The 27,887-nt window shown below is 40.4% G+C and overlaps 1 protein-coding gene and 1 long non-coding RNA gene across 2 annotated transcripts in view; one reads left to right on the forward strand and one right to left on the reverse strand.

The window, feature by feature from the left end:
• Positions 1-138: 138 nt before the first annotated feature.
• On the forward strand, positions 139-27,761 carry LOC118589052. Its single transcript, XR_004945636.1, has 4 exons — positions 139-205; positions 15,766-15,865; positions 18,637-18,739; positions 27,418-27,761. It is a non-coding gene; the product is annotated as an uncharacterized LOC118589052 (long non-coding RNA).
• Positions 9,094-27,887, reverse strand: part of Dhx40 (DEAH-box helicase 40) — a 41,320-nt gene continuing 22,526 nt past the window's right edge. The window contains exons 12-18 of the mRNA XM_036195901.1: positions 25,855-26,012; positions 17,612-17,726; positions 16,421-16,529; positions 14,755-14,849; positions 12,845-12,914; positions 11,904-12,132; positions 9,094-10,352 (exon numbers count right to left, since the gene is read on the reverse strand). Coding sequence (XP_036051794.1) covers positions 10,213-10,352; positions 11,904-12,132; positions 12,845-12,914; positions 14,755-14,849; positions 16,421-16,529; positions 17,612-17,726; positions 25,855-26,012 — 916 coding nt within the window. The 3' untranslated portion in view covers positions 9,094-10,212. The remainder of the gene's footprint in view (positions 10,353-11,903; positions 12,133-12,844; positions 12,915-14,754; positions 14,850-16,420; positions 16,530-17,611; positions 17,727-25,854; positions 26,013-27,887) is intronic.

Below are 27,887 nucleotides of genomic sequence, written 5' to 3' on the forward strand. Positions count from 1 at the left end.
CGACAGCGGGGAGCGGGGCAACCGAGGGACTACTTTTCCTCGACTCATCACTTTCCCCAGGCTCCGGTTTCTCCCTCCTCCCCCCCCCCCGCCACTTTTTTTTTTTTTTTAACATTTTGCCACATCATGCGACTCGGGGCGACCGACGTCATTTCCGCAGGCGCTGTAGGCCCCACCCACGCACTTCCCGGTGCACGTGATGCGGGTAGGGAAGGGTCGGTTGACGGCTGCCAGAGCGGAGGACGAGGCTTGGGGGGGAATGGCCGCGGCTGCGGGAGGGGAGGTGCGGTTGGGCCCCCTGCCGGCGTGGCGGCTGGGGCGTGAGGAGAGCTGGCGCCTGAGGCGGAGGCCGCGGCGTGGGCGCCGGGGTGACTCAGGGAAACGGCCGCGCCGCAGCGCTCTTCGGGCGGCGCGCCTCCCCCGCCCGGTTTCATGCAGTGGGTGGTTGCTGCCACCTCAGGGGAGGGGAGTGGGTCCTGCCAGGCTGCCAGGCTGCCAGCCTCCCTGCCCTGACGCACGCCCTTCTGACGCGGGGAGAGCCGGCCGGCTCTCCGAGACGGGGAAGGCCGTGTGAGAAGCGGCGGGCTGGCCCTGGAGAGCGCGCCCGCGGACATTTTAGTGGATTTGGACCCACCTAGTGTAGAGATGAGCTTGGCCTCGGGGACTTGGAGTGCCCGGCCACATCAGATTATGAGTCTTAAAGATTTAGATGAAGGGCTGGTTTCTTGGAGCGGAGGGATGACTGCCAGTCGTACGTGTTAGGAGGACCCCTGCCCGCAGTAGCAGGGTGGGCAGTGTCAGCACCTCAAAGCCGGAGCCCGGTGCCTTCCCACAGCATTACGGTAGCTGCAGCAGTCATTGGCGATTGATTTATAGCCGCCTCGCAGCCCTTGATAAAAGTCTAAGATGTAATGGTTCACGATAGCACCACTATAAGGAAGGTCTATAGAATTCAACCCCATGCCTTTCATCTTTGTATTTTTTTTTTTTTAATTCCCCTGACAGTTCTCGAGAAAATTATTTTCAGTGCCCCTTTCATTAACATAACCCACTGGATATACAATAATTTTGTGTAAGCAGTTTTGCTTAGAGGAATCTGCTTAGTCATTTTACTTGCTTTTAGTGTCCCCACCCCCTATACTGTCTTGCATACCTAGGCTGAGAGAAGAAACTGGCAGATAAGAGGGCAGTCGGAGATGGTTGTGAAGAAGAGCCTTGCCACCATATTGTAGGATGCTTTGTGTTTGCATAATTTCACTTTATTAAGACAAGCACTTGCATGTGCTCTGTACCACAACCTTTCGATGACCATTTTAATATGAGGCTTTAAGTCCTTTTTTTGAAGTGGGCAGACTCTAAAATTCTAAGGGAGGTACTGTTTTATTACAGAAATAGCAGTAGCTTAGTTGCATTTTCAGTCTCAGAATTGGGGATGTAAGAGCTACATCCTGAACAGATCACCACAGTTTAGTTTATTGACAAGTGCCTTGCATTTTCATACAGACTGTAATTTTAAGGACATTTAGATCTCCGAAGCGATTAATTTCACTTACTTGGTGTGAAAGAGCAAAAAGTACGCTGAGTCCTGAGATTGCCGTGTCATCACGCATGGAGATTTCAAGAATGAGTGGTTTTCAGAAATCATTTAGGAAGGAAAGTAGATTGTAATATCCCAAATCATTTTGCATATTAACAGAACTGCCTTCTTGCCTACCCAAGCCTTCTCCCATCCTGAGCATGAAAGACAGTACTGGGGGAAAGCACTAAAAGCAGCTCAGTGACTAAGCAGATTTCTCTCAGCACAGGCACCTTAAATTTAAAACCATCAAGAGAAAAGGTCCAGATGATAATGCTGAGGGCACTGTGGTACACACCCGTAAGCCCCACACTGGGGGGTTCTGAGGCAGGAGGATTGAGAGTTCAAGACAGCCCTGCCACATAGCAAGACCCTGTCCCCAAAACTAAAACAACCCCCAAACTGGCATGTCTTTTTAAAGATCAGTAACTTGTGGTAATAAAAGATGTATATTATGAGATTGTGCTATCTAAATATCCAAACACATAGAGGCAAGAGAAAGAGCAGTTCTCTAGCTTAAAACTACGTTTCCTAAACTAGCTGAAAGGCATGGTTTTAAGTCCTACCTTAAAATAGATAACCTAATAAGCCTTAAAACAAATTCTGCTATCCAAAGTAATTTCTTTTACTGGGAACAGACTACTGCAATGGATGACTCATCACCCTGGCTTTAGTTTTGGATGTTTTAGTGAAGAAGCCATTTTTACAGAAGTATCAGTAGTAGCCCCTTGCATATTAAGTACCTTAAAAAAACAAAAAAACTACATTGCTTGGTATGTTACTTTGGGAAAGTCTAGTTTCTCAAAACACAAGAAAACTAATCCATCAGTACCTATAGTTTATGCTAGGAATTCTAAAATCGTAATATGTATAACCATGGGGGAGGGACCAAAAACACTACTTTCAGGCTGGATGTGGTGGTACATACATGCCTGTTAACCCAGCACTTGCCACTTGGGAGGTTTAGGGAGGGGAATCAGGAATTCAAGGCTGTTTTCCAGTATCAGCCAAGCTGAGAAACATGAGACCCTGCCTCAAAATTTTGATAGCCAGGAATCTGCACCTGAGTAGGTGAGGCAGGAGGATTGATGTCAGTTCAAGGTCAGCCTAAAATAGAAATATTGTCTCAAAAAAAACCAAAACAAAACAAAACCTTTTGTTGTAGGATTCCTTCTTAGTTGTTCATCTTTTTTCTTTTTTGGTTTTCCAAGACAGAATTTCTCTTGGAACTCACTCTGTAGACTGCCACCTCTGCTGCTGCCACTACCACCTAGCCATAGTTGTTCATCTTAAGGCAACCCCAAAACTAAAGCTTTTTAAAAACTGACCTTTTAAAAACAGCTTGAGCTAACTACAGTGTAAAAGTCACAGAGTAAAGGCATTCCTCAGTCAAAGATTAATTTGAAAGCAGAACTCTAAAACTAATGCTTTGTATCAAATTTATTTAGAGACACACTTTGGAATTACATAGGTAAGATAACTGGCTTTGCCATTTAAACCACCTTTGAAATATCTCAGCTTTCTAGGGCTACTGACAGGAATCCCAGCAGGATCAGACTGGGGCTTCATTTTTTCATGCAAGATAAAAGAACACCATAGCACTTGCCACTAAGAAAATTAATACCCCAGGCTGGAGAGATGGCTCAGTGGTTAAGAGCGTTGGCTGCTCTTCCAGAGGTCCTGAGTTCCCAGCAACCTATATGGTGTCCCACAGCCATCCATAATGAGATCTGGTGCCTTCTGGCCTGCAGGCATGCATGCATGCAGGCAGAACACTGTATACATAATAAATAAATCTTTAAAAAAAAAAAAAAAAAGAAAGAAAGAAAGAAAATGAGTATCCCGCCAGGTGGTAGTGGCACACCTTTCTTTAATCCAGCACTTGGGAGGTGGGTCTCTATGAGTTCGAGGCCATCCTGGTCTACAAAGCAAGTTCCAGAACAGCCAGGGCTACTTGGAGAAACCCTGCCTCAAGACAAAAAAAAAAAAAAAAAAAAAAAATATCCCTTGGGTCTCAGGAATTGGTCAAGTTCCTCAACAGGGATGAGGGGTAGACAGAAACATTAGCAAAGCAAAGTAGCCTTTCTATTTTAGTATAACATGGACCTGAGTTTATAAGATATCCCATTACATCACTGTCAAGCTTCTCTTGAACAACTGTCTGGACAGGTTTTCTAGCGTATCGGAGTGGCAGTAAGATCTAGAGAGAGTATTCATCTTAATAGCACCGAGTATGCTCCAAGTAAAAGGCTTTAAGACCAGCTTTGTGGGAACCAGCCTTGAATCTAGTCACATTAAACAGGTCCCTCCCATAGTTTTTGACAGATCCTTGCAAAGGAAGGAAGTAGCTTGGAACATTCTCTTAGGAAGTTATTTCAGGCTGTTTGGTAGGTCATGCCTTTAATCCTTGCACTTGGAAGGCTAAATCAAGAGGAAGATCAGTCTTGAGTTTGAGGCCAGCCTAGCCTACATAGTAAGTTCCAGGTCTGCCTGGATTACAGAGTAAAACCCTGTCTAAAAACCACTCTCCTCCAAAAGTCATACTGGTTTAAATATAGTAAATTCACAGACCATTGTGGAAACACTTTAACTGTGCTGTTGAATGCAGAGGCAATGAGGGTAAAATGTGGGAATGATTTGTTACAGGTCTTTTCCTCCTGAATGTATTGTGTGTGTCTGTGCATAAGATGTGTACATAGAGGCCAGAAGTCAACCTCAGATGTTCCTTAGGAACCATCCACCTCATTTTTGTCTCTCACTTGGACCCAGGAGCTGAAGAGACCCCCTCCCACCCCCAGCCCACCTCCAAGCACTAAAATTAGAAGCACATACCACCATGCCCAGATTTTTTTTTTAATTCCCATTTAAAAAAATATGGTGCTGAGGATCAAAGTCCATGCTTGCATAGCAAGCATTTTATCTACTATCTCCCCAGCTCCTTCCAGTTCTAAATATGTAGAACTATCTTTCTCATGCCCAGAGTTATTACTGTTTCCAGGTTAAAGCAAAGAATGGCCCACAAACCTGTTCCTTCAACAATCAGTTTTGTCATACTCAAAAGTTAGATAGATCTCAGTAGCAGTGTATATGCCTTATAGTAAACTTACTACCTCAGGGCAGAACAGTTAAGGACTGAAACTTAGTAAAGTTTTAGTTAAATCAGTAATGAAATTCTAAGGATTTATAACCTAGTTTATGCCCTTAGTATTTTTCAGCACCTGTAAAAGTCAAATACATATATGTTGAATTCTTTTGTAAAGGCTTTTTAAAACATTGATATGGTTGGTTAAGAGCCCTAGAAGAGAATCAGCTTAGTTCCCAGCACTCACACTGGGCAGCTCATAGTCACCTATAACTCCAGCTCCAAGGATCCAATGCCCTCTTCTGTCCTCTGCAAGTGTACACAGAGACATTTTTAAAGTTTAGAAAATTGATATGGGAAAGCAATTCTGAATCTTAAAGGTCCTATGTTCATCACAGTGATGTTTTTATATAGTGCCCCTAACATTATCACCTTGTCTCAATATGTACCAAACCAAGAGCACAATAGAAAGAAAACCTGGGATGGAGCAGTGCTAGACATCACAAACTAGGCAAGTGCTCTACCACTGACCTACATTCGCAACACTTGGGAGGCAGAGGCAGGAGGAGCAGTGTGACTTAGAGGCTGGCCTGCTCTGCATAGCAAGTTCCAGGCTAGCCACACATACACAAAACCTTTTTTATTTGTTTGTTTGTTTGTTTCAAGACAGGGTTTCTCTGTAGCTTTAGAGCCTGAGCCTGTCCTGGAACGCTGTAGACCAGGCTGGCCTCGAACTCACAGAGATCCACCTGCCTCTGCCTCCTGAGTGCTGGGATTAAAGGCATGCGCCACCACTGCCCAACTAAGACCTTTTCTTACCCTGTCACAACTTTTAAAAATGTTATATACTTGATGGTTGGCTTTTCCGGATTGCTCATATTTCAAGTAATTGAGTTTAATATTGTCCAAATAATACAACTATAAAACTTCCATTCAGCCGGACGGTGGTGGCGCACACCTTTAATCACAGCACTCAGGAGGCAGAGCCAGGCGGATCTCTGTGAGTTTGAGGCCAGCCTGGGCTACCAAGTGAGTTCCAGGAAAGGCACAAAGCTACACAGGGAAACCCTGTCTCGAAAAACCAAAAAAAAAAAAAAGACAAATTTCAGATTGGAAATCTCATTAAGATCTTTTCTTGCAAAAGAACATTTAAAAAGTTCACTCTCACTTTTTAATGAAATGACTGGTCATGTAACTTTTTTTTACTGTAACATTTTTTTTTGTTTCCTTTGTATATTAATTTGAGGCAAATTCCTATTCTTTCAAGAGCAACCCCCTCTAAAACCACTACCGTTACTCTGAACCTCTATTCACCTTCATACCTTAACTAGGTCAAGCAGTCCCTGAATAGTCTTCTTAATGGAAATTGAGAGGAGATATATATGTATTTGGTTTTTTGAGACAGGGTTTTTCTGTGTAGCTTTGCGCCTTTTCTGGAACTTGCTTTGTAGACCAGGCTGGCCTCGAACTCACAGAGATCTGCCTGCCTCTGCCTCCCGAGTGCTGGGATTACAGGCATGCGCCACCACTGCCTGGCGAGACTTTTTTTATTCATATTCTCATCACAATGTCATTCTCTTCTAACAAATGTTAGAATTCTGTTCCATAATTCCCAATTCACCAGTTTCCATGATGTGTGATTTCAGTCTTTTCAGACCATTACCTTCTTACGTATATATTCTGTATACCATGTAAAGCTGTTAGTCACCCTTCTTAAATACCCCAAGGTTTTTGTTTGTTTTGGAAGGACAGGATTTCACTGTGTAAACCTGCATGGCCTAGAACTATGTAGACCAGGCCATCCTCAAACATAGATTTGCCTGCCTCTGCCTCCCCAGTGCTGTTATTAAAGACAGGTGTCACCACACCCAGTCCTAAGTTAATTATTTGTAGAGATGTCTCTGATTGGTTTTGTGCATATGAGTGCAAACCCATGGTGGCAAAGAAAGGACATTGGATCCCCAGGAGCTGGAGTTACAGCTTGTTGTGATCTACCTAATGTGGGTGCTAAGAACTGAAGGCTGGTCCTCTACAAGAACAGCAAGTACTCTTAACCACTAAGCCATCTATCTCTCCAGCCTGAAGTTATTTGTTTTAAATGTGGGTGTCACATGTGTGTGTCCCTTGAGCTTTCAATGTTGGTCCATGTTGTATCTAGAACTTACACATTTACTGGAAGTTCTTTCTTCAAGGAATGCTTTTCCTTATAATACAACAAGATATATATCACACACACACACACACACACAAATTACCTGGAGCCAGAGATATCAAAATCAGTTGGTCAAATGATTGTGTTTATGAGGCACTGGATGCAATTCCCAATACTGCATAAAGCCAGATCTGCTAGCATGTCTGTAATCCCAGCATTTAGAAAATGAAAGCAGAAGAGTCTTTTGAGCCAGTCTAGGCTGTACATAAGACAATGTTTCAAAACAAAAAATTACATTCATAAAGCTGATTAAGCAAGAATCACCACCTGACATAGACCTTTGTGTTTGTGATATGATATTTTAATAACCCTAAAGTACCTTCCCTTCAAATTACCTTTTTTTTTTGGGGGGGGGGGTGTCTCGAGACAGGGTTTCTCCATGTAGTTTTGGTAACTGTCCTAGATCTGCTCTGTAGACCAGGCCGGCTTCAAACTCACAGAGATCCACCTGGCTCTGCCTCCCGAGTGCTGGGATTACAGGCGTGCGCCACCACCGCCTGGCTTAAATTACTTTTTAACTTTAAAATATAATATTACTATGTCTGTGTAGGCATGATGTGTTTGTGGGGCTTGTGTGCCATGGCACATACACGGAGGTCAGAGGACAACTTTTTGGCATTGGTTGTCTCAGTCCACCTTTCCATGGGTTCAGGGAATCAAACTTAGTCTCCACTAGGCCAAGTGCCTTTACCCAAAGAGCCATCTCTCCAACCCTGAAGTACTTTGGAATTGTAAAAGAAGTAGGTTGAAGAAATTTTACTTAAAAACCATGTAATAGATTAGTGTATCACTAAGAAGGGCAAATACTCTACTTTTAGCTAGGAGAGATTCTGATAGCTTACGTAACATTTAAGTAAAAACTGTCTAATGGTGGGGCTGGGTAGACTGTTGTGCAAGCATGAGGATCCAAGTTCAGATCCTCAGCACACTTGTAAAATACTGGGTGTAGCAGCTCAATCCCTGCACTGGGAGGTGGAGATAGGATGATTTCTGGGGCTTGCTGTCAGCCATTCTAACCAGCTGGTAAGCCCTCTAGGTTCTGCAAGAGACCTTGCCTCAATAATATAAGGTGAAAGTGATAGACGTTAACGCCTGATGTCAGCCCCTGACCTCACGGGCTGGTGTATATGCACATATACAGTCTGAGGAAAGAAGAGAGAAATCCAAGCCAATGTTACCTTGTAAAATAACTAGAGGACCCTGGTTTGATTCCCAGCAACCACATGGCAGCTCACAACCACCTGTAACTCCAGTTCCAGGGGATCCAATGCTCTCTTCTGGCCTCCAGAGGCACCAGGCATACACGGTACATAGACATATGTACAGACAAATGGACACCATACACATAAGATAAAAATAAATCTAAGAAAATTTATAAAAGAGCTTTCATTCCAAGAATCCACCCATATTCCTATATCTAAGAAAATGCATTTACAATATATACCTGAAAAAAAAAAAAAACTGGAAGGACTAATTAATTTAAAAGAATGAATTAACAATGCTGCGAACATTCAAAGAAATTATCACTACTTACCTTAAAAGAAAAGCAAGGGGCAGGCAGTGGTGGCGCACGCCTTTAATCCCAGCACTAGGGAGGCAGAGGCAGGCGGATCTCTGTGAGTTCGAGGCCAGCCTGGTCTACAACTCGAGTTCTAGGAAAGGCGCAAAGCTACGCAGAGAAACCCTGTCTCGAAAAACCAAAAAAAGAAAAGAAAAGAAAAGCAAGATTTGTGCTGTCACCAATTTTCCAGAAAGTGCCTAACCATTGAACTTAAAACTTTTTAAATACCAGAGGAGAGAATTACCTAATAAAATAAATTCAACTTAATTTTTACACAAAAGATACAAAACTCTGCACCAGGTTTAGTGGCCCAAGTTTGTGTGTGTGTGTGCGTGTGTGTGTGTGTGTGTGTGTCTGTGTGTGTGTGTGTCTTAAGAAGCAGAGGCAGGAGGATAACTCGTTGAGTTTAAGACCAGCCTGGTCTATAGCAATGCCAGGCCAACTAGGGCTATACAGAAATAAAATAAACAAGCCAGGCAGTGGTGGCGCACACCTTTAATCCCAGCACTCATGAGGCAGAGCCAGGCGGATCTCTGTGAGTTCCAAGCCAGCCAGGGCTACCAAGTGAGTTCCAGGAAAGGTGCAAAGCTACACAGAGAAACCCTGTCTCGAAAAACAAAAAATAAATGCATAAACAAGTAAATAAATGCACATACTGTCTATTGAGTTTCAGTGATGCTGATAGCTTTATTTAACAACACTGGGCGACTATGTGCAAAGCACTATTCTAGGTGCCATGAAAGATACAAAGGTGGGAAGGACACAGACCTGCCCACAAGGAGCGCATAATCTAACGAGGAAGACAGACATACACACGTAACTACAATACAAGGCAGTAAACAAGAGTAGGCAAGTGCTGAGTGTGGCCTGAGTGTAATATTAGCCTTAAGGTTCTGATCTGAAACACTAGTGAAGTGTTAGCTGCTTTGAAAAATCCTATCTCAGGATTAGGATAATAGGTGTTTAAATGGTCCTATCCAAGCAGCTGCAGTCAGGCGCTGCTTGAAAGCACAGTCACACCTACATACATGGGCTGACACAAGTATGTAGGAAAAGTTAGAAAGAACTTTGTGTGTGTGTGTGTGTGTGTGTGTGTACACATCTGTCCTTTGGTTAATGGCTATAGCTACTGTTTTAAACAATATAATTTTATATAAAAAGGAATTTGTATAATCCCAGAAAAATCAATTTAAGGATTAGAATTAATTTAAGAAAGAATCCTGCCATAGGCAATTTTATTTACTAATTGAGTCTTTAAATATCTATAAAGTTCTGGAGCAATTAAATGGTTAGACATCTAAGTATTGCTGAGTAAAAACCTCTTACATAAGTTTAGCCTTCTGAAGGAAATGGTCACATACCTGATACAACACTATTCTAATAGCAATAAGAAGGCCTTGAAGAGATTTAAGGAAAATAATCTTTAATAGTTCAATGCAAATGGAATACACGCCGATTAAATACAATTCAGTGTTCTTAATAAAGATCTCAGTGACAGCATTTGGTACCAGTTAAGGCCAGCAAAACAGAAGTGAGGAAAATATTGTATAATCTTTCACTGATTTCATGTACCACTGCCTAGGGCTATGCAACCCAATCTTTTCTTTCAAAATGTCATTTGTTGGTATTGATGAGATGTGATTTATAAATTCTGATTTGCTTTGAGCTCACAGGCTAGGAACTGCTGCTGACCACTTCCTCTTGACAGTACTGTCTGAAATAACTGGCAAAACAGAAGCACATTTCCTGGCTGCTTTCCTTCTTCCTGCATGGTCCACTGCTTAGCCTGTTTCCTTCAGTGTGTCACTGTGGTCCTGGATTCTCTGCTGCTTTCTCTCAAGGAAACGAGCCCGTGCATCTGAGATAGACTTGTCATCATTTCTTCTTTGCATTTTCTTTAGAACTTCTTTTGATATTCCATCTGAAAACAGTGCAAAGATAAACCTGATTTTCAACATTAAGAAAAAAAATTGCTAGGAAAATGCACTTGTATAGCAAAAGTGGAGACAGGAAAATACCTAGAAGCATCACAGCCAACTAGCCTAGAGTACACAGCAGCAAACAAAGGCCCTGTCTCAAATAAGCACCAATAACTGGGGTTGTCCTCTGACCTCACATATGTTCACACATGAACACACACATCATACATACACAAATTTTTTTTTAAAGAAAAAAGATTAACAAGGGAATCAAATGTTGTCTAATCAAAAGTCTGGCTGAAGGAGCACACAGATGGGGATGCTGAGCTCACTGATACAATGTATACTTCACACCAACTAGACTCTAGGACTACCACTACAATAACACAAAGTACATGAGCCAGCAGGGAAAGGCGCTTCCTGCCAACCCTGCCAACCTGAATTTGATTACTAGGACCCACATGATAGGAGAAAGCTAACTCCAACATGTTGTCCTCTGCCTAAACTTATATACAAAATACACAAATAAATAAATGTAATGGATAACAATAACAAACAGATTCATGAAAAACTAACCCTAATTCAAGCATATAGGACAGTATTATGATACTGCAATAAAACATCTAGTGATTACTATATTTAAAAACTTTTTGATGACCCAGGCATAATGGTGCATGCACTTGGTGATACCAGCACTTGTGAGTCAGCAGTCGGTAGATCTCTGAATTCAAGACCAGCTAGGTCTACATGGCAATTGTCTGGTCAGCCAAAGTTATATGGTGAAGTGCTATCTTGACAAGAAACCCTTCTGTGACTTCCTGAGCAACATTTCTACCATCTATTTCCCAGGGATGTTGAATATAATATGATTCATCATTCTGCCTCAAAAAGTTGGATCAAAGCCAGTGGCGCACGCCTTTAATCCCAGCACTAAGGAGGCAGAGCCAAGCAGATCTCTGTGAATTTGAGGCCAGCCTGGGCTACCAAGTGAGTTCCAGGAAAGATGCAAAGCTATACAGAGAAACCCTGTCTCGAAAAACAAAAACAAAAAAAAAAGTTGTATCAAAAGCTTTTAATGTATGTGAGCTAATTGTGTTTTATACTCTAGTTCATCACCACAACTGTTTATATCTTCTATCTATAGTCCTAACTGTTCAGAAAACCTGTTGGAAAAGTGAAAGTTCAGAAATAATGAGTCACAAAATTTGATAAAATTTAAAAAAAAAAATTTTTTTTTTTTTTAAAGTGGCCAGGCAGTAGTGGTGCACACCTTTAATCCCAGTACTCGGGAGGTAAAGGCAAGCAGAACTGAGTTCAAGGCCAGCCTGATCAACAGAGTAAGTTCCTCAACAGCCAGGACTACACAGAAAAGCACAGTCAAACAAAACAAAACCAAATAAAGCAAAAACACTGGGAAAGGTGGTTTCATAGAGAACCCCTATAATCCCAGCATTCAGGATGCTGAAGCAAAAGGATTACCACAACTCTGAGGCCACTCTGGTCTACAAAGTAAACCCCTCTGGGAAAAATAGTGGAACAGATCATTCACTCACCCTTTAGCTGTTTCACATTTTCCTTATTTGTCCATTTTTTTCTGGCATCTTCTCTCATTTCACGTCTAGCCACACTGCTCAAATCATGTGCATTAAGTTCATGCAACTTGGGTAGTAAGTCTCTCACCCATTCATAACGGATTGGACATACAATTCTTGCATAGACTTTGGTGGTAACTAATACTTCATGAAAAATAATCCATTCAAGTTTGGTTTCCTGTTCATGAAGCTATAAATAAATATAAGGCTTAAATGAATATAAAAATTTCATTTAAGAATAACTATTGGTGATCAGCCCTATTCTACATTAGAGCAAGAAAATAAGGAAAGTCAGGACTACAGAGACCCTGTCTCCAAAATAACAAGAAAATAACCTGAAACCCTCTGAATGCCTATTTTATTCTATAAAACAGAAGTCATATGCCAACCAATACCCTTAAGCTCTACATAATATAGATATGTAAAAATTTGGAAAGGAAAACTATAAGATACTGGTATGTTAGTACTACATTCTTGTAAATGCCTATCTTTTATTAAACACAAGATGCATTAGGACTGGTAAGATGGTTCACTTGACCAGAGTTCATTCCCCAGGACCCACATGGTAGAAAGAGAAAACTAACTCCTGCACGTTCTTCTCTGGCATTCACATGTATATACCTCTCCACAAAATGTATTTAAAAAACAAAAAACAAAACAAACAAACAAAAAAAAGGTACTTTAAGGGCTGGGGATGTAAAATCCCTGCCTTGTATGTGTAACGTTCCAGGCACTGCAAGAGAAAACAAAACCAAAAACAAACCCACAAAGGCATTTGTTGCAAGGCAAAGTGATGTAAGGCTGTAATCTCACCACTTAAGAGGTAGAGGCAAAAGGAGCTTGAGTCCAGCCTGAGCTACACAGAGACTCTATCTCAAAAAATAAAAAAATAAAGTACTTACTGCTGAAGAAGGATGAATATGAACTGGACTTCCACGTCCATCCATTGTGCAAAATGTTCTACCAACAGATCTATACACAGAAAAAACAAAGGATAAAGATCAAAACAGCAAAGCAATAAGGTAACTGATATACTATATTTTGCTACTCAAATAAGCAGTAATTCCCCTGGGGAAGAGGAATCACTTCAAGTAACAAACAGTAATGTCACAAGAGCTGGTTTAAAGGAGCCATTTAAACACAGCCAGTCCTCAAATTATATATCCTCCTAATGAATATATATACAGTAAGAACATCTTTTTTCAGCATGATTCTAAAGAAAGGAAGCTGTTATGACAGAAGAGATTTAACTGGTGGGTTTATACTTCATACCTTTAAAAATATATATTAATGTGTGTGGGCGGGGTGCATGCATGCTTTGTCAATGTGGGGACCAGAGGACAACTCTAGAGTCAATTCTCCTATCTTTATTTCAGTTTCAGAGTTCAAACTGAGATCATCAGGTTTGCAGGGCAAGCACCTTTACCCACTGAGCCATTTTAACAGCCCCACAATTAAGTTTTTAAGCTAAAGTAACTTCAGCTTGTTAGCCCATCTCACATTTCTTCAGTAATTTTATATGTGTGTGCATGTACCCATGCATGTAAATAGGGAGGCCAGAGGTCAATGTGGGGTATCTTCCTTTATAGCTGTCCACTTTATTTTTTAAGATAAGAATCTCTCTCTGAACCTGAATCTCATTCTAAAATAAACTAAGTTTACAGAAAATTATAAAGTAAAGGACAAAAAAATTTTACTGGAAGCACTGACATTAAGTTGCCAACCCAACATCTCACCCATTATTACCAAATGCTTGCCATTCTCCTTCCTAGTTATGATACACCCACCAAACCAGAAAATTAACACTGATGCATTACTAACATCAAATCCTAAGACCCCGCTAAGGTATAACCAGTGTCCTAATAATATCTTTTAAAGCAAAAGGACTCAGTTTAGAATCAGTTTTCATATCCTTCACACTGGAACGCTTGCTCATTCTCTTTTGACTTTCATAGTGGTATCATTGTCCCCAGGCTCTCTCAGATGATAGTGCCAGGCATAAGCCACTGTGCCTGCCAACTTGGAACATTTCTAATTCCTTTCAACATTATCTTTGCAGTATTTACTTATGTGATCCATTTTCAGTTACTGAATAAATTTCCCATCACCAACCAATGTTGCTACTTTCCTTACAGAGATACCCTTACTTCTCCCCATTTTTTTTCTTTTTTCTTTCTCTTTTTTTTGGAGACTGGGTTTTTTTGCATAGCCCTGGCTGTCCTAGAACTCACTCTGTAGACCCGCCTGCCTCTGCCTTCCAAGTGCTGGGATTAAAGACATGTACCATTACTGGCTGGCAACTTCTTCCCATCTTTTTTTTTTTTTTTTTTGGTTTTGCGAGACAGGGTCTGTCTATATCACTTTGGAGCCTGTCCTAGAACTCGCTTTGTAGAGCAGGCTGGCCTCGAACTCAGAGATCTGCCTGCCTCTGCCTCCCAAAGACATGCGCCACCACCTCCCAGCCTACTTCTTCCCATCTTAATTGAAACCTGATCTCCACATCTAAGCTTCCCCAGGGATACCATTCTGTCTTGTTTGGCTCTTGCACTCTACTTGAGGCCAAGAAACTACGAGAACCCTTGTCATTTGCTTTAGGTGCTGATATATCTGCCTGACATGTGATCTCTTCTTATCCTGCCTGGATTTCAGTACCCCAATTTGAATCACAGTAGTTCCCTGTGTACAGATGGCAATTACGAAAAGATTTCTTAGAATTGTTATCATCACCACAGATCAAACCATCACTCTTTAAATATTTTAGCACTGCAGCTGGATACAGTAGTGTTTATGAACTCTCAAGCATAATGCTCACCTTCGAGCAACATTTTTGAAGTAGCCTGCACAAAGACATCTTCGTAGTACTTCATGTTTAGGGCCTTCAAAAGTCTCTCTTGGGAAATCACTTTGCTGTAGAAAGAATATGTATTCAGTGACATATGTATTCACAGGACAATTCAATCTAATCTTTGTGTTTCAAAGTTCACATTCTTAAAGACTTCTGGGTGATATGCTGTAAGAAGGATTAGATTTAGCCTTGCATCCAAAATAGTCAAAAGACACACAGAAAATATAGAATAATTGACAGAATAGTATGTATCAAGTAACAACAAAGGACAGTGACCCAAGAGACATACCAATAGAAGTGTCGTCCTAGTCTTGAGAAAAAGTTCTGACCGTGGCATAAGAAAAAAAATGCCAACGGAAGGACTCACAAGGAAACACAAGAGTCTGAAAAGACCAAAGTGGCTGGAATTTACAGGAAAGAGTAAGTTCAGGAGATCTGCAGAAAGTAATTAAGTATCTGCCCAAGAAAATGACCTCCCAGAAAGATCTCACAGGGCTAAGAATGGTACTATAAAACAAAACAAAAAAACCTTCCAAGTCCTGGTTTTGGACAGAGTACCTAGAAGGATCACCTTTAATCCCAGCATTTGGGAGACAGAGGCAGCAGATCTCTGACTTTGGGGTAGCTATAAGATATATATGGAGTTCCAAGCCAGCCAGTGCTACACAGTCAGACAGACACAGACAGACATATATACACACACACACACAGCACATAAAATAGGATGAAACTTTGGGAGGAGTATATATTTTAGAAATATTTATTTCAAACTATGTAAATGTGTATGTCCATGTGAATATGTGTGAGTGAGTATAGGAAAGAGGTCAGAGGCATCAGATTCCTGGGAGCTGGAATTACAGGCAGTTATGAATCACCTGATGTGGGTATTGGGAACTCTTCTGCAAGAGCAGTATGTGCTCTGGACCACTGCACAGTCCATCTAGCACTATTACCCTTTCTTCTTTCTTTTCTTTTTAGACAGGTTCTATTAAGCCCTGGCTAGCCTGGAAGCATAGCCTGTCCTCAACTAACAGAGATCCATCCACTGCTTCTGCCTTGAGGGTGGCTGGAATTAAAGGTATGCACCACCAAGCCCAGCCCAGGCATATTTTCCTGACTGTAGTAATGATTTAACAGGTATGTGTAGATGTCAAAACTCAGCAAACTGGATACTTTTTGTTAAGTGTTTTAACTTCTTTTACATTTGCTGGTAAGAGGACAGGTGGACATGCTCATGCCAAAGCACAAATATGTGTGGAGGTCAGAGGACAACTTTTGGAGTTGCTTCTTTCCTCCCAACATGCGAATTCCTGAGGTCAGTCTTGGGTGGTTAGATTTGGTGACTTACACCCCTACCTGCTGAGTTATCTCACCAGCCTAACATGTGAAGCTTAATATGTGTCCATTATTCTTCAGTACAAACTATTAAATACTTTCATTTCTTCAGATAGACTTCTTTACCTCTCTTGGGATTCACTGGGTCAGAGAGATGGTTGTACAAAGCAGCATGCAGGAGGTGGCTAACTAGAAAAGGCGGCATAAATGTGATTGTACTTCATGAAAATTCAGTGTGACATAAACAGGCTTAAAATGCCAGTCAAGAAAACAGAACAATCCAAACGACAGCTTTCACCTGTTTAAGTTTCCTGATCAGTTCCCGAAGTTGAGCCTCCACACGAAAGGCAGAGAACAAGCACCGCCAGTGAATCCAATGCTTTTGGCACCAGGACGCCGGAGCTCCACTACAACACAAAAATACTGGTGTCTTGAAAATACCTTCTACAAACGAAAGACAAAAAGAAGTCCTCATTTCCTTTAAAAAAAAAATGGAAAACAGTCATGGGTGGTGTTGGGGTTAGGGTAGTTGTAACCTCAGCACTTGGGAGGTAAAGGCACACAGTTCAGGAGTTCAAGGTCATCTGCTGTACAGCAAGTCAGCCTAGACTATAGGAGTCCATCTCAAAAAAGCAAGCGAGAGCCGGGCGGTGGTGGCACATGCCTGTAATCCCAGCACTCGGAAGGCAAAGGCAGGTGGATCTCTGTGAGTTCGAGGCCAAAGGCAGGTGGATCTCTGTGAGTTCGAGGCCAGCCTGGTCTACAGAGCTAGTCCAGGACAGGCTCCAAAGCTACAGAGAAACCCTGTCTCAAAAAAACAAAAAAAAGCAATCAAGCAACCAAGCAACAGCAACCAACCCCCAAAGGAAACCTATCAGCAGAAGAAGAGATCTGGACAAGCACTAAAAAGAGCATTTTAGAAAATCTGACAAAAACCATCAGGGGCTGGAGAGATGGCTCATCAGTTAAGAGCATTTGTTGCTCCTCACTTAATCTGGGTTTGGTTCCCAGCATCCACATGGTGGCTTACAACCATCAGTAACTCCAGTTCCAGGGAGTTCCAGTTACTACACCTTCTTTAGTTTCCATGGCACCAGGCATGCCTGTGGTACACATACATACAATAAATCTTAAAGAAAGAAAGATTGTCAGGCCCCTTGACTAAATTTTAAAAGTAATTTGTAAATGGGTTTCTTTTTACATATATGAATTAATAAATATCTAATCATCATTTAATCTAAGTATCTACATAAAAACAAAATTCTGTAAAAATCATTTTCAGGAAGGATTTAAGGAAAGAGGTAAACCATTATTTATAATAAACGGTTACTAAATGACATGACAGCCTCCTGACAATCTAACTGATGTTAAAAATACTTTGAGGTCAGTTATCCCATTGATCCTTAATGTCTAAGGTCATACACACTAAGTATGTAATGGAGCTGCAGGTCAGAGTGACATTTCCCAGTATGAAGACCAGCTCACACACCTTGATTTGCACTGTTCAAAAATGACAGCTAAGGTTGCAAAGTCATTAAATCCTCCAGCTTTCGCTGCCAACTCTCGATGTCTCTGTTCTGCTTCCTTCTGGTACTCTGGATCAACTAAAAGGCAAACAGGAGACAGTTTAGTTCCACATTAAATCAAGTGCCTACATTCACTCTGCTTTCCTTTTCACCATGTTCAACAAAATCTGCCTCACTCTCGGGGTAGAATTAAATTAGCTCATCTTAGTGAGTCCAGCCAGTTTCTTCCAGAAGTCTTGTGATCATCCCATGTCCCACCCGCCTTCCCGCATTGTTTGCAAGATAGAATATCTCCCCCCACAGCTCAGGATGACTTGGAATGTGGAATTTTCAATTCACCACGGCCTTGAAATTCTCTTGCCCTTGCCTTCCAAGCACTAGGTGGTACAGAACAGTACCACCACACATAGCTATTTTTCTTCTTTTAAACAGATTTACAATAGTCAACATTACTTCTCTCAATTCAATTGTCTTTAAAATAGTATCTGGAATTTATTCTTCTAAAAAAAATTCATTGTATAAGAGTAGCCTGTAGTTAAAAGGGATATAAGGTAAAAGTTCCATGTCCACAGTTTGTTACATAAACAGTCTGCAAGGCTAACCACTATTACAGATGGTCCCCAACTTAGAATAATCTAACTTTATAATGGTGTAAAAGCAATATATATTCAGTAGAAGCTGTATCTTCAATTTTCTATTTTAATCTTTCCCCAACATTGAGCACAACAATCACTCCCAATGCTAGTACCACATTGAGCTTCTGCTCCCAGTCAGCCATGCAATTATAAAAATAAATAAGATAAATAAGAGATACTCCATAGTACACCATGCAGCTTTGTACAGTAGGTTACTGTTTTTAATGCATGTTTGGCTTATAATGTTTTTAATTTTGGATGAATTTAATCAGGATGTACTCCATCATAAATCAAAGAACATCTGTCCTAAGTTTGTGCTCTACCAAGTATTTTCTACTTTTCTCCTTTCCCAGGGATCAAAACAGCACTCGAGAATCAGCAGGATCGCTCAACAGGTAGAAGTGCTGGCCTCACAGACCTGATGACCTGAGATCAATCCCCAGAGTCCATGTAAAGGTAGGAGAGAACTGACTATACAGTTTTGTCTTTTTTTTTTTTTTTAAGATTTATTTATTTATTATGTATACAGAAGAGGGCACCAGATCTCATTACAGATGGTTGTGAGCCATCATGTGGGTGCTGGGAATTGAACTCAGGACCTCTGGAAGAGCAGTTGGTACTCTTAACCTCTGAGCCATCTCTCCAGCCCCAGTTTTGTCTTTTGACCTCTACATTCAATGCCATGGCAAACATGTACATCATATAGATACAGAAAGTGACCAAGCATTGCCTAAACATATAAAGAATTTATACTAGACATTATATAACCAATTCAAATTAAGAGGGTAATTAAACAGGATCTCCATATACATTAAGCTTCCCTATTACAAATATTCCCTAATTTATAATAATGTATAACAGACTTACAGAAAACCACTTAAGCTGCAAATGTATACCCCAAGAGGTAGTCATAAACACAGTGTAACAATGTACTCAAACAGATCATTAATTATGAGCACCAGAGAAGCCTAATCACATAATATTCTCCACTTTCCTCAGAAGGGTAACCATAGCCTGACTTCTAACTCCACAGATGAACCTTGCATGTTTCTAACCTTTGAAAACATGTTTTTACATTTATTTTGTGTGCATGAGCATGCTACAGCATCCAATATTGGAGGTCAGAAGACAACTTGCAGGAATCAGTTTTCTCCTTCCATCATATGGGTCCCAGTAATGAAACTCAAGTCGTCCATCTTAGTAGCAGGCATTACCCACTGGCCCATCTCAGCAGCCTTGTTTCTAACCTTTATATGAATGGGATCACACAGCATGTACTAGATGCATTTAGTTGCTTTTGCACAACATTAAGTTTTGAGATTTATCTTTTACTTACTTTGATCCTATTTCTCCTGAATCCATTTCAAGACTGACATGCTCTATGGCCAAATTCTCCATTCAGCACTTTATCAGATTAATCCTTATTCTGCCTGGGTCCCCTGGATTATGAAGCCATAGAGAAGCTTACAGGCATGGCCTAATTTTTCTGTTCATTGTAAGCAACCCTATAAACCTTCAACTGGCCTGCTATACTCATTTACACACTGGCTCAGCATCTTACAGAAATAGTAGCTTCATTTTGCAAGTTCAAAGTCAGTCTTGTCTATATAGAACTTTTAAACCAACTAGGCTACACAGACCCTGTCTCCAAAAACAGACAGTGCTGGGAAAATCAGTGGTAAAGTGCTTGCCAAGCATGAGGACATAAGTTTGATCCTCAGGACTCACATAATGAAAATGAAATTTAAAGATTTAAAAATCCAAACGTGGTAGCCTCTACTTGAAATGGTAGCACTGGGTAAGCAGAGACAAGTGGACCTTTGAGATTAACTGGCCAGTCAGCCTGGCTTACTTGGCAAGTTGCAGGCTGTGAAAAATCTTTTTTTTTTTTTTTTTTTTTTTTTTTTGCGACAAGGTCTCTCTACATAGCCCTGGCTATCCTAGAACACACTAAGTAGACCAGGCTGTCCTGGACCTCACAGATATCTGCCTGCCTCTGCCCCACCCAATGTTGGGATTAAAGGAACGCACCACCACACCCTACCCAGGGAGAAATCTTATCTAAAAAAAAAACAGGTTGGAGATTTAGCTAAGTGGTAGAGTGCTGGCCTACAAGGCCCTGGGTTTGATCCTCAGCTAAAAAAAACAAAAAATGTTGCTTGAAAAATGGCACCTGAAGTGTCCTCTGGCCTCCATACCCAAACACACTTGCACATATACAAACACACAAACATCACAGAGTCAAAGGAAAGGGAAAAACAAAGGCCAGGTGTGGTGGTACATACTTATAATTCCAGCTCTCCGGGAGGAAAAGGCAGGTGAATCTCTGTGAGAGCAAGGACAGCCTGGTCTACATAGCAAGTTTCAGGCCAGCTATGGCTACACAGTAAGACCCTGTCTAATCTCTTGAGTAATTTACTAACTACACACATGAAAAATATCCACTATTTACCAGGCATGGTAGTTCATGCCTTCAATCCCAGTACTTGAGAGGCAGACAAATCTCTGTGAGTTGGAGCATTCCAGGCCAGTGGGGGCTACTCAGTGAGACCCCGTTTCAAAAGCAAAAACCTCATTACTAACCATGACAAAACTAAACTGGAGAGTGAAAACAAAATTACTACATCCAGCTTGTTGCTTAATCATAAACTTGTTCACTAGCACAATTTCTTTCTCATTTTTCTGTTTTTTTGTTTTGTTTTGTTTTTTTAAGTTAAGCTAAATAAAAATGTACAAAAGGTTCACAGAAGAATTTACTCAGGCTGGGCATGGTGGTACACGCCTTTTATCTCAGCACCCATCCTAGTCTACAAAGTGAGTTCCAGGATACCCAGACTGTTAGACAGAGAAACCCCGTCTCGAAAAACAAACAAACAAAAGAGAATTTACTCAGGAGATTGTGTTTGAAATATTTTACTCATAAACAACACTAAACAAGAATAATACACATGTTCATGGACAAGATAGTACATAATTGTTTGTTCATACAGTGGAAACTACTCAACAAAAGATCAAAATATGGATACATAAAATAATAAATGAATTTCACATGGAGTATGTTTACCAAAAGCCAAATATACACTCAAAACTGTATACTTTATATTTCTATTTGTAATTTCAAAAAAAGCAAAACTAACATTAAAAAAAAAAATTCCAGCTGGGCAGTGCTGGCGCATGCCTTTATTCCAAGCACTCAGAAGGCAGAGGCAGGCAGATCTCCAGGACAAGCTCCAAAGCTCCACAGAGAAAGCCTGCCTCAAAAAAACCAAGTGAAAAAAAAAGGAAAACAAAAATAATTAAAAAATAATAAAAATAAAAAATTAATAAAATTCTAGGAAAGAAACCAACTTGGAGCCGGGCAGTGGTGGCATAAGCCTTTAATCCCAGCACTTGGGAGGCAGAGGCAGATCTCTGTGAGTTCAAGGCCAGCCTGGTCTACAGAGCTAGTTCTAGGCCAGCCAAGACTACACAGAGAAATCCTGTCTTGAAAAACTAAAACAAACAAAAAAATGTTTTTACATGTTGGGGAGTGGGACACACACACACATTCATTCTCTCCCTCCCTCCCTCCCTCCCTCCCCCCCCCCCCCCAAATGGAAGTCAGAGGACAATGTGTATGAGTTTTCTCCTTCTACCCTGTGGATCCCAGAAATGAACTCAGGTTGTCAGTCTCGGTGGCAAGTGCTCATGACATAACTCAGTCATGTCACCAGCCCAAAACATTCTCTGATAGGAGTGCATGTTATATGGGTATATCCATTTCACAAAATTCACTGGATTATACTAATGTGTATGCATTTCACTATATTCAAATTTTGCCTTTAAAATGTCAATGAAGGCCTTCACGATCACTTGATCTTGTCACTCAACCCAATTCTTTTTCTAGCCTTAACTGCTGAAGTTAGATTAATGTTGAACCCAATTCCCTAGTTTGCTATTTTTTTTTTTTTCTATTTTGTTGTTATTTTATTTCCCCCTTTTGGTTTTCTGAGACAAGAAGGTTTCATCACACATACACACAGTCATAAATTCACTATATAACTCAGTATGGCCTCAAACTCTCATAAGTCCTCCTGTGTTACCTTATAAAGTGCTGGGTTTACAGGCATGCACCACTATACTTGGCTCTCTGGTTTTATAAATAAAAACATGGGAGTCTGAGAAAGCTAGGCTCATAGTCAGACACTTATGTAATAGGAGAGTCAGAACACTCAACTTCTGATTTCCACTTCATACTCCCCAATAATTTTTGGAGTATCTTTAGCCTTGATACTCCCTAATGAAAGCCAATCAACATTATTGCACATACTATTTTACTGGAAAAGGGGTTGCAACTGGATATATTATGAGAATTAAAATTTTGTGAAAAAAATTTAGTACATTTAAAAAATTAATTTTGTGTTTATGCATGCTCATTGCCAAGGAATGTATGTGGTAGTCACAGAACAACTTAAGGAAGTTAATTCTCTCCTTCCATCATGTTCTGAATTCTGAGGAACTCCTGACATCAGGACTGGAGAGATGGCCCAACAGTTAAGATAATAATTAGCTGTTCTCAGAAGCTACATGGTAGCTCACAAGTGTCTGTAATTCCAGTCCCAGAGGATCTAAACCCCTCTTCTGGCCTCAGCAGTCACCAAACAAGCACATGGTGCAAAGATATACATGCAGACAAAACACCCATACACATAAAAATGAATTAGAAACAAAAAAACAAAGACCCAGGACATTAGATTTGGCAGCAAGTGCCTTTACTCAATGAGCCGTCTTATAGGCTCAATTATCAAAATTTTGACAGTTAAAATTGAGGTCTATTTGGGGTAAGCAGCAAACTGATTCAATAACACAGAAAAAGTAATCCACCATTATAATCATGGCAATGATAAATCAGCATGAACCCAACACTCCTAACTCACAAAAGGAAAGGCCAGTGGGGTGCACCATCTATTGTTATAGTCTTAGCTGTTGACAAGGTCTGGTGACTACTCTGAAGCTCCTTATGGAAAAAGTTATTTCTCTAGATAAAAACAAAGCCAACACATGTTAAACTGTCTCATACTGACACACCAAGAAACAAGAAAAGGAAAAAATAAAAGGACATGGAAACCTAAATAAAAAAATTAAAAAGAGGGGTTAGGGATTTAGCTCAGTGGTAGAGCAAGCGCAAGGCCCTGGGTTTGGTCCTCAGCTCCAATAAATAATAAATAAATAAATAAATAAATAAATGGATAAATTGATAAATGGATAAATAAATAATAAATAAATAAATGGATAAATAATAAATAAATAAATAAATAAAAAGAGAAAGAAAAGAAAAAGAAATACTCTAAGGATAAAGGGCTGAACTACCTGTTCTTTTCATTGTAAGAAAATAAGTTAATATATCACTAATTTACCACAAAAGAACAAAGGTTCACCTTATTATCTAGATTTATATGTAAAGGGAAATTAACTTTTAGCTAGGAACACTATATAGTCCCTATGCCAAACAACTAAGTTAAAGGATAACAAAACATAAAACCACTTGTCCTGTTTCCTGTCCCACAGCTACATGATAAACCCCCTAAAAGGCTCTGTGAAGTACTGGATACCAAAGTAAACAGCCAGACCTCATGTTCACAGTTAGAATCGTAACACTGTAAGATGGCAGTTCTCCTCACTTGATTTACCAGATCACACTACAATAGTTTTATGGATTTCAACTGACTCTACAGTTCATGTGAAGAGGAAAAGACCGAAAACAGCCAGGGCAATGCTGAAGGGGAAGAACAAAGTCAGGGATTGCCTGCTAAAACAAATGTATACCCAACCATTGTATGACAACATCAGGAAAAAATCTAGATGGCCATAGTATGGCAATGACCTCACTGATATAGCACCAAAAGCAAGAGTCACAAAAGAAAACAGTTATATTAGACTTCATTAAAATCAAAATCTTCTGTATGCCAAAGGCAATGCCAAAACAATGAAAAGACAAATCAAAGAAAATACTTAACAGCTGGGCAGTAGTGGCATACGCCTTTTATCCAACACTTGGGAGGCTGAGGCAGGAGGATCTCTGTGAGTTTGAGGCCAGCCTGGTCTACAGAGTGAGTTCCAGGACAGCCAGGGCTATATAGAGAAACCCTGTCTCAGAAAAATGAGAAAAAAAAGAAAAAAAAAAGGACTTAATAAATATATACTGGGGTAGATGTGGTGGCGCACACCTTTAATCCCAGCACTCAAGATGCAGAAGCAGGCAAATCTCCAAGTTCAAGTCAACCCTGGTCTACATAGTGAGTTCCAGGACAGCCAGAGCTACATAGACCATGCCTCAAAAATGTAAAACAAACAAGTAAAACTGGATAGTGATATATTATTGTAACTTGTTTGTTTGTTTTGTTTTTCTAGACAGGGTTTCTCTGTGTAGCCCAGGCTGTTCGGGACCTCAGAGATTTACCTGGCCTGCCTCTGCCTCCAAGCGCTGGTTTTGAAGGCATGTGCCACTACTGCCTGGCTGCATTTTTTTGTTATAGCCAAAACATGAAAAAGTAACCATTCCCTTTAATAAGTGGGTAAACAAACTCCATTTAATAGAATGGAATACAATTTAGAAATAAAAAGAAATAAGCTATCATACCAAAAAACAAACAAACAAACAAACAAAAAAACATGGAGGAATTTTAAATCTTAAATACAGAAGTCCATCTGAAAATGCTACATACTATATGATCAACAAACACAAGGCATTCTGGAAATGGCAAAACAATAAAGGCAGTAAAAAGATCAACTGCCAGGTGGGTTGGTTTATTTTATGTGTATGTGTGTGACAGTGAGTATAAGCGTGTACATTCTCTGTGCACCTGAACACAAGAGACAACCTGAAGGGAAGGATGTAGGATGAATAAATGGAGAATAGGGGATGTTTAGGATTCTGAAATGGTAGACATAGGCTATTGGATATGTGTAAAAACCTATAGAATATGCAATCAAATGAGTGATCCTTTTTCCTTAGTAATTTACCAATATTGATGCATCAATAGCAGCAAACATACTTCACAAATAAAAGATGTTAGTAACTGGGAAAACTGTGGCTGAGGGGATAAGAACTGTTTAAACTTACTCATTTTTCTATAAACATAAAACTTTTCTAAAGAAAACAGTTTATGAAAGCACAGGAAGATAGTATCTGTCTTGTTTTCTTTGTTTGAGATGGTCACATTAGCTGCCCAGTCTGGCCTTGAATCAGGATACTCCTGCCTCTATTTCAAGGCAGCTGACATTACAGGCATGTTTCACCACACATAGCAATTAAATTCTTTACAAAAAATAAAAACTCTTTATATGAGTCCACTAGATGGCTCAGCAGGTAAAGGGGCCTTACCACTAAGCATGACAATCTCAGTTTGATTTCCATAACTCATAGAGTAGAGTAAGAGAACCAACTCCTCCAAGTTGTTCTGACTTCCACACTGCACTGTGGCATGTGTGTCCTCAAGTGTGTGTGTGTGTGTGTGTGTGTGTATGCACACACAAAAAATAAGTCAACAGATAAAATAATGTAATACAAAGAAAATCTTTAACATGCTTACCAGGTCTGATGAAGACATTTTCCACAGATAACATTGCTGCTATTGGAAGCAGTAAGTCTTCACAATCAAGAGAAGCAGCCTTGATCACTGCACATGTCAGATGTGGGGGGAGAGGAAACTCCACCATAGATAAACCCAGTCTCGTCACATGACCACTCCTTAACACAAAGAGAAAGTTCTTATGATTCTAGGACAATAGAAATATAATGGTCATCATTCAGAATAAATGAGATATAATTTAATTACTTAAACTCATCTCTAGAAAATCATTTCAAAGAAATAATTGTGTTCACTGGTAAGAACAATGAAAAGTGGTCTGTTATGGTGATATTTTATTTGTACTGAAATGTGATTTTATTTGTATGTTAATAAATAAAGTTGCCTGGGGGCAGAGCTAATAGCAAGCCATAGCAGAAGCTGGGTGGTAGTGGCGCATGCTTTTAATCCCAGCACTCAGGAGGCAGAGGCAGGCGGATCTCTGTGAGTTCGAGGCCAGCCTGGTCTACAGAGTGAGTTCCAGGAAAGGGGCAAAGCTACACAGAGAAACCGTCTCAAAAAACCAAAAAGAAAAAAAAGGCAGTTTTAAGTCTCAGCTCTCAGCTACTTCTCTGACCTCTTGGGCTTTTAACTCTGCAATTGGCTCTGTGTTTCTTATTTAATAAGACTGTTCATCTACAATGTGTGGTTGTTGTATATTTTGTTTGTATTCTGACAAATAAAGCTTGCCTGGAGATCAAAGGGCAGAGCTAGCCACTGGTTAACTGTAGAGGCCAGGCAGTGGACCACACCTTTCATCCCAGCACTAGGGAGGTGGAGACAGGAAAATAAGATGGGTAGAGTCAGGATCTTGGTCCCATTCAGTCTGAGGATTCCTAGAGGTAAGAAGTGGCTGCTGCTCTGCTTCTCTCATCTTTCAGCTTTCACCCTAACATCTGACTCTGGGTTTTTATTGTTAAGCCTAAATAGATTAGAGCATCAACTGGTGCCCAACGTGGGGCACATGCCAGAGCTGCAAGCAGGGGCTCCCCTCACCCCCCTGAATCCCTCACTGGCTATGTTTTCCTTTCTTTTTTCCCCAAGCCTCTGAGTGAGTTTGAGGCTTTTCTGTTGTGACCTTTTCTGTTGCCCACACCTTTGATCCTAGCATTCGGGAAGCACTGGCAGGTGGATCACCGGGTTCCAGGACAGCCAGGGCTACACAGAGAAACCCTGTCTTGAAAAAAAACTAAAAATAAATAAATCCTCTATTGTGAGAAGTCTTCCTTTTCTTTCCCTTTTCTTGTTGTATTTCTACTTATTTAACGATTTATATGCACACGCAGCAGCACATACGTGGGGTCAGCGGACAACTTGCGGGAAAATTGGACCTCCTCCTCTACCCTGTGGGTTCCAGTGGTCACACTCAGGTCAGCCCAAATGACTTATTTGTTTGTCTATTTAGTTTTGGTTGTTCAAAATAGGTTTTTCTGTGTAACAGCTCTGACTGTCCTGGAACTCAGAGGAACTCAGTGTGTAGTTTAAGCTGGCCTTGAACTTACAGATCTGCCTGCATCTGTCTCCTAGGTGCTGGGATTCAAGACATGCACCACCACCAAATGTCCAGAAGTTTTAATACATCCAAAAAAACTACTCAATGAGACAGAAAACTGTAATAAAAAAACTATAAACATTCAACGGAGCAGAGCTATCCTTGAAGAAATGAAGGAAAAACTATTATCAAACCTTCCCTCAACACACAATCATGACAACAAAGAGTCTTCATATTTTTATGTAGCTAGAATAATGCTTGATATTGAAATGGTATTCAAAATTATTTGTTAACTGAAATCACATTAAGAAAAGGTGCTTTAGTTTGGGGTTTTAAAAAAATACTTCATTTGTTCTCCTTGTTTACAAAGCTTTTTGGTTGTTTGGGGTTTTTTGTTTTGTTTTTTTAAGCAGAGCCTCTCAAGGCTGGCTTCAAATGCCATACCCCAGCCTCAGGCTCCCAGGTACTGGGATCACAGATTACAGGCATGCACTTCCATGTTTAG

The sequence above is a fragment of the Onychomys torridus genome, chromosome 8, assembly GCF_903995425.1.
Source record: "Onychomys torridus chromosome 8, mOncTor1.1, whole genome shotgun sequence".
NCBI classification, from domain to species: Eukaryota; Metazoa; Chordata; class Mammalia; order Rodentia; family Cricetidae; genus Onychomys; species Onychomys torridus.